The sequence below is a fragment of the Tupaia chinensis genome, unplaced genomic scaffold, assembly GCF_000334495.1.
Source record: "Tupaia chinensis unplaced genomic scaffold, TupChi_1.0 Scaffold000346_1, whole genome shotgun sequence".
Lineage (NCBI taxonomy): Eukaryota > Metazoa > Chordata > Mammalia > Scandentia > Tupaiidae > Tupaia > Tupaia belangeri.
The window spans coordinates 5773078-5781014 of NW_006159840.1; the positions used below are offsets into that span (position 1 = coordinate 5773078).

Below are 7937 nucleotides of genomic sequence, written 5' to 3' on the forward strand. Positions count from 1 at the left end.
AGGTTAATTATAGTAAGTAACATGGATAAGGAGGTAGGTTAATTATAGTAAGTAACATGGATAAGGAGGCAGGTTAATTATAGTAAGTAACATGGATAAGGAGGTAGGTTAATTATAGTAAGTAACATGGATAAGGAGGTAGGTTAATTATAGTAACATGGATAAGGAGGCAGGTTAATTATAGTAAGGAACATGGATAAGGAGGCAGGTTAATTATTGCTGTTTTATGTCACAGCCATCTCATTAAGAAACTCAATTTCAATATTTTTACTTTTGATAATTATCAAAACGTTATCTTTTATTTTGTATCTACATATTATAGTTATATTATTTTGAGCCTCTATATACTATTAATAATATATGATGCCACCACAATCAAAAATTAATTTTTAATACTTATAATGCTTGTTTGTTTTTGAATACTGTCCTAGAATAATTAGTGAAATAAAGGATAAAATGAAACAACTTTCATGGAATAACAGAAATATATGTTCTGGGAGAAAAAAAGAACAAAGTTAAATTTTCCAATCATAAAATTTCATTATTATATATTTAAATATTATATTAATTACTAGAGTTATTAGGGTACTAAATATTCACCTTATTTAAAACCTAATAATGTTAAAGAACATTCATAAGTGAGACCTCAGCCGACTACAGAATTATAACTCCTTATTCTTCAGTTTGTATTTTCTTTTTCTTTTTATTTTTTGGAGAGGTTTTCACTATAGGGCGCATGTGCTCGCCAGAAAGACAGAGAAAGACAGAGGGACAGAAAGCGAGAAATCACCCCCCAGGGGGGATGGCCACGCCACAATCCCTTCTCCATTCTCCTCTTGGGATCTTGGGTACACATGCACACGCGCCCGGCGTGAGTTTAAGCCGCTGGGTCCAGGACTTGAACCACGGTCCACTACGTGGGAGTCCAGCGACATAGCCATTACACTAACTGCTGGCCCCTTCAGTCTGTATTTTCTGAAAAATAGACCATTATTTTATTTTCCACTAAGAAATAAAGAAATTAATACACGAGAATTTTTGAAGCACCAAATACAGTGTTTGGCAGTTAATAAAGCATTCAAGGGATGGTCATTAATATTATTTCTTTATGAAGAAATTAACATTGGTATAGACCTGCACTGTTTCTTAGGGCTCTGTAATGCCCACCATGGGCTGGCGGCCGTACATTCCTTTGGATCCAATTAAAAATGATGAGGCAGTCAATATTCAGAAATACTAGAAATTACATTCCGTGCAACTCCTGAACCAAGCAGGACAGACGCCTGCTCTCACGGCCTTCACCTAGGGTAGAGACGGGGGTAACTGCGAATGTCTGGGGAGACATGTTCTTACGGCGGGGCTGTCTACCTCCCAAAGGCTCAATTCACCAGGCGCCGTGACGATGCGGGAGCAGATGGGGCTCCTACAAGCAACACTGATGGAATTAAACGCGCTTACCATTGGTCACCAGAATGCTGGGGCTTGCAATTTTGTTCCTAGTTATTTCTCAGCTGTTTCCATTAGTTACAGGTTGCTCCTATAAAACTCAATCCTATTTCCCAAAAAGCAATCTCCCTAAATTATTAAGGTGATAAATTCCATGTATGTTGGTGTAGCTTTATAAAAAAGGTTATTAAAAGATTCCCTAACTTCAGAAGTCCATCTATGCCACTGAAGCATTACTAGAATTTATAGAATACTAAATGTTCAACTTATTTAAAATATAATAATGCTAAAGAAAGTTCATAAAGTCATTTTTTTTTAAAGATACTTTTTTTGCCATAGGGTGTGTGTGCTCACTGGAGAGACAGAGAGAAACAAAGAGACAGAAAACAAGAAATCACTTCCCAGGGGAATGGCCATGCTGCAATCCCGTCTCCTCCATTCTCCTCCTGGGATCTTGGGCATGCACACAGATGTGCCGGGTGTAAGTTTCAAGCACCAGGTCTGAGACTCAACGCGTGGTCAATTATGTGGGAGTCCAGCAACGTAACCATTACACCGCCTGCTGGTCCCAGTCCCACCATTTTAAGGCGAGACCTCAGAATATATCAATAAATGACCCTCACTGTATCCTTCAGGAACAAGGCAGGACCACTGCAAGGGTCAGAGGGCTAACACCCATAACCGCCTGACACGTGTTCTAAGCTGTCGCTTTTCCTCACAAACAAAACTTTCCCAGTTGGTGTAAAATTACGAGTTATTGCTATGGTTTTGTGTAAGAATCTCAAACACAGCACATATTTAAAAACATAAGGGTTTAGATAATATTTTCTGTATCCCTTTCAGCAAGTATCATGCGATGTAAGCCTGACATTCAAACATTTTCCCTTTACATTAACTTCGTTTTTCTGTTTAACAGATCCGCTCCTTGAAAGAAATGCAAAATGTTAGGAGACTTTTTTCTTTTTTAAATTCCATGGCATATTAAGACATTTCCTAAAATATGTACAACCAGGATACATGTTATTAGTTTCTAAAATAAATATAAATAGAGGGGGGGGGAAAAAGCAACCTTAAAGTGCTTGTTTAAAAGGTCGTAAATTAATATTGAGTTGTAAAAAGAGGTATTTTAGAAATAGCACTGACATTAGCACAGTGTAAGGCCAGGGCGCAGAAGACAGCAAACATCTTGAAGTTGTTCTCATCCGTTTTAGAGAAGGCACTGCCGCTGATCTTGTTCACCATCTGCACCACGCCTATCACACTTCCTCGGCTCACGATGGGCATGCACAGGATGTTCCGGGTGGTGTAGCCCGTGTACAGGTCCACTTCCCTGTGGGAATGGGCAGCGCAAATCCGTCAGCAGACAGCAACCCAGAAAGAAGAACGTAAGTGATGCACTGAGCCACGAGCCTCGGCTCAGCTCTGTGGGTGTAAGCCTCGACCGCACACACCAGAACGGCGCCGTTAGCTCCCAGATTCCAGGAGAAGGTGATGTTTGCAAGTGTCCCACTTAACACTTTCAAAATATTCTGACCAGTTTATTATTTTGCGTTCAGGAGTGTTTTCTAGCACAGTCTCTAGGAAATTTTCAGCTTAGGATTTTTAAGTACCCAGCACTACTAAGTAAGCATATGACGCGACTCCTAAAAAGCACACCCTTGGGAACTCCACTGACGTGGCATCTCTCATCCAGACGATCAACTTCAAAGGAACAAAAACTTTTGCAACAAAATAGACTCATACTTTAATTTCCTTTTCGACAAATTTTTGGAAATTATCTGGTGCTGTAAAGTTTCTACAGAAGAACAGAGGCAGGCAGGTCAGCCGCGGCAGGAAGGCTGACTGCCCAAGATTCTCACTTCAGATCTCAGACTGCTGTACTCATTTCTAAGGAGTTCTCAACATGTTCTTCTAAACTGGGTCATATTTCTGAGACAGGCAACTTGCCAACCCAACTTAACGGGGAACTGCCATTTTGAAAATTTAGAACCAAGGTCAGCAAACTATGCCCCACGGGCCAACTGGCCAGTCCTGTTTTGTAAATAAGGCCCAGCGGAACACACCACACCGTTCACTAATGGACGGCCACAGCTCCCGTCCCACAAGGCAGAACCGAGGGCTTCTGAGGAAGACCTTGTGACCTGTGAAGCCAAACATGTATGGCCTGGTTCCTAGCAGAAAAGGTTTGCTGATGTCAGGAAATGCTTTCTGAACACAGAGCTGAGTCCCATGGAGACAACCACATAGCTAAGCACACCAAGTCACACGGCAGTTCGGGGCCTGGCTCCTCCTGCTTAATGTGCTCCGGAGCCACCCACTCTGTTGCATGTGTTAGAAGTTCAGTCCCTACATACCATATGACCCAGCAATACTGCTCCTGGGTATCTACCCAAAGGACAGGAGAGCGCTCAGTCAGAAAAGTGCTTGCACAATCACTAAGACATGGAACCAACCCAAATGTCCACACGTGGATGAATGGACGGAAAAAGTGTGGCACGTGTATTCCCTGGAATACTATTCAGCCATAAGAAGCAACAAGGCCCTGGAATTGGATAGGAAGTGGACGAATATGGGAGATTTGTTGCTGAGTGAAGCCAGTCAGGCTATGAAAGAGACATTGTATGTCTCCACTTAACATATACCGACTGTCCGCCCTCTACGGTAGAGACTGAAAATCTGGAGAACATAAGAGCATTAAAAGTTGTCATGGACACTAGAGACAAAGTGGAAGGACAGTGTGGGAGGGGAAGAGTGAAGGAATGGAAAATTGGGGGGAAAATAGAGAGGTAAGACATTTGTGGGACACAGACATGATTTATTATCTGTTGATGAAGACATGTACAGTATTCTCAACTGGGATGGACTGAGGTGTATACCATGCTGGGTGAAGTCTCTTTACAATCTAAATGATATATAACTACTGAATGTATAAATACTAATAATAATAAAGGAAAAAAAAAAAAGAAGTTCAGTCCCTTTTACTTGCTGGGTAGAATTCTCGATGGAATGGATGTACCAGTTGGGATGACAGGCAAAGGCTCCAGGGCAATACCTGGCTATTACACTGAACCTGAAACCAGACCTGGGCCTCCCACATGGCCTCTGCCTACGGAGGAGCAGGTGTCTTAGCAGCAGGCGTCTTGGCAGCAGGCACCACTGGGCCTGGGCCGCTGACCCATAAACTTTTATGGGAAGATTTTATATAAGGATATATTCATATTTTCAATATTTACACACTGAAACAAGATTTTTAAAAAAAGATTCACAGTAATCTCTTGATTTATATATATATATATACATATATACATAACTAGTATATGGATGTATCTACTTTTTTTAGAATTACTTATTTAACTCTAGTTCTTAGTATTTTAATTATTATTTTTCAGTTTGCTAGAGAACAGAGAGAGAATGAGGGAAAGTGAGAAATCAAGCCACCAGGTCTGGGAGTCAAACTCTGGTTGGCTATGTGGGAGTCTAGCGCCTTAACCACCATGCCACCTGCTGGTCCCTATATTTAGATATGAATCAACACATACATGAGAAAACTTCATTCTCATGTTACTTGTCCCCTAAAGTAGACCCAGTGTTGAATGAACTGAGCACTCTTGTCGAATATCTGTGCGGGTGCTCCCCAACAGGCAGGGCTCCAATTTTGAGAATTTTAATTTCTAGAGATTTATTAGAAATAGATAATGCAATTCTAGTTCTCCAAAGCAAGTCAAAACAACACAAAAAGATCTATAAGCCATTCTAATATTCAACTTTAATACTATCTAATAGAAACACTTTTTTTTGAGAGAGAGAGAGAGAGAATTTTGCTATAGGGCACATGTGCTTGCTGGAGACAAAGAGAGACAGAGAGACAGAATGTGAGAAATCACCTCCCAGGGGTGATGGTCACACCTCAATCCTTCCTCTTCCATTTTCCTCTTGCGATTTTGAGCACAGACACACATGTTCCCGGTGTGAGCTTCGAGCTGCCGGGTCTGGGATTTGAACCGTGGTCAACCAAATGGGAACCCAGTGCCTTAGCCACTACACTACATGCTGCTGTCTAACAAAAGCTTTGATTTATTGACTTTTTACTTTTGTCAGGTAATATTTTCAGACATTTTATAAACACTAAAGTCTTTGAAAAACACTATCAAAAAGACATTTTGGTACCCATTTTAAAGATGAAAACTAAGGCTCAGAGACTAAGTAGCATCAAATTCCATGTCACTGTAGAGCTAATGAAGGACAGAACCATGACTGGAAAGCAGACCTGTGGGTCTCCCAGCACGTGATTGTAGTTCCATGAGCACCCTCTCCACAGGGGACCTGAGAGAGACTATGCTCAAGACCAGAGGCCAGCACTACAATGAAGATAAACCTCAGCTCTCTGTACATTGAAACACCAGCCTATGGGTTTTTACAAAAACATGAATGTCAATGGCTTAGAATCTATCATCTTATAAACATTTGAATATACTCTCTGCTGATAATACGAGGAGGGAAACTAAACAAGAAAAAAAAAAAAGAAAAACAAAAAACACTGAGTTTGGACACGGAACACTGGGGCGATTTCAGCCGAGGAGGTGTCATGGGAGGAGCCGATGAGGCAGCTCCTCTCACCTGTTGAAGCGTGGGTCTGCGTAGGCATCTGGGATGTTCAGCACTTCACCTGTTCTTGCTACCTGACCAGCAATTCCTTTCTCAATAGAAAATCTGCAAATAGAAAAGAGAGAGGCATGCTAATTAAAATATAGATGTTGCAAAATAATCCTGAAATACTTCATTACTACCTAATATTGAATAAGAAGACATTGTTTAATTTTAAATGCATGTATTAATTTTACATTTACATATTCTAAATTAGCTTATAAAACAGGCAAAACTTTGAAAAGCAGAAAAATATTACAAAGTAATCACTTGAGGATCTTGTTTGTTTTGTTATTTGAGGTTTTTGCTATAGGTTTTCTGTACTCAGCAGAAAGAGACAGTCAGAGGGAAAGTGAGAAATCGCCACCCCATGCCACAACCTCCCTCCTCCATTCTCCCCCTGGGATTTTGGGCTCACACACCCAAGCCACCAGGTCCGAGACTCAAACCGTGGTCTGCCATGTAGGCATCCAGCGCCATACCCAACACATCATCTGCTGGTCCCTGAGAACCCTGCTTTAATTCACGCGCCAGCAGGTGGCGCAGTGCTTAAGGTGCTGGATTCCCACATGGCCCACTGCGGTTCGAGTCCTGGGTTTGGCGGCTTGCTTTCTCACTTTTCCTTTCTCAGTCTCTTCCTCTAATGAGCACGCATGCCCTATGGCAAGTTAGAATATAATAATGATAATGAATAAAATTAAATAAATATTTTTTTAAAAGATACAATTCACAATATGGTAATTAAACTACACTGAATAGAAAATTGAAATGGAAAAATTAACTAGCATTCTCCTGTACTAATCAAAATTAATCCCTTACATTTTCAAAGTACCTTATAGTTTACAAATTCATGGTTCAACATGAATTTTCTTTCTTTCTGCTTTTTTTTTTTTAGAGAGAGATTTTTGCTATAAGTTAAGTGTGGTGCTCACCAGAGAGACAGAAAGCAAGAAATCATCCCCCAGGGGGATGGCCACACCACAGTCCCTTCTCCTCCATGGACACGCATGCACACACACCCAGCGTGAGTTTCAAGTCACCAGGTCAAGGACTCAAACTGTGGTCTGCCAAGCAGGAGTCTAGTGCCTTAACCACTACACCACCTGCTGGTCCCTCGACATGAATTTTCTTACTAGATTCTCAATGAGTGGTGAACTGTGGCCTATGTCGGTGGGCTCGGTAACCTGCAAACATCGCTCTAGTATTACTGACACAGTAACAGTAACAGTGAGAGTCCTGGTCTACACCACTGTGCTATCCAGCGCACACATAACCAGACTCACAGGCTACATCTGAACCTTGAGATATTATACAGGACTTGGATTATAAAGCACTTGCAACACAAATGCTTTATATTCGATAGAAATAATAGTGTACAATTTTTAGTATTTTTATATTTCTCTAGTTTGTTAAATTTTTAAAACAATCACAATGCAGCGTTAGTTAAACTTAATTATGTTTTACATCTACCAGCATTTTCTTTTTGTAAATACATTCTCATGTTCATAAATGTTTTTCTCATTAGTATATAATCACACAAACACATTCATAAAATTTTTGTTAATTAAGAGAGATGTCTTAAAATTCCAATAGCCACCATTTTCAATAGTTCAGAAATAATTTCTATATGGTACATTTTTGACATTATAGGAAATAAACACTATTGAAACAAAACATCACCTAGGGATTATCAGGAAAACTAAAAAGAGAATTGATACAAAAAGAAATTCATTTAAAATTCCCAAAATCAAGCCCAATCGTGCACAAAACTCCAGGTCGTCTTCTCCCTGGTTTCCTGTCCTTTGAACGTGAACACAGTAAATGTAACTGCCCTAAGTGAAGAGCGT

The 7937-nt window shown here is 40.4% G+C and overlaps 1 protein-coding gene across 5 annotated transcripts in view; it reads right to left on the minus strand.

Moving 5' to 3' along the window:
* Positions 1–7937, minus strand: part of PDE10A (phosphodiesterase 10A) — a 303105-nt gene that overhangs the window by 56903 nt on the left and 238265 nt on the right. For all 5 annotated transcript variants that reach the window (XM_006152260.3, XM_006152256.2, XM_027773359.1 and 2 more), the window contains exons 12-13: positions 6064–6156; positions 2590–2776 (exon numbers count right to left, since the gene is read on the minus strand). In XM_006152260.3, coding sequence (XP_006152322.1) covers positions 2590–2776; positions 6064–6156 — 280 coding nt within the window. The remainder of the gene's footprint in view (positions 1–2589; positions 2777–6063; positions 6157–7937) is intronic.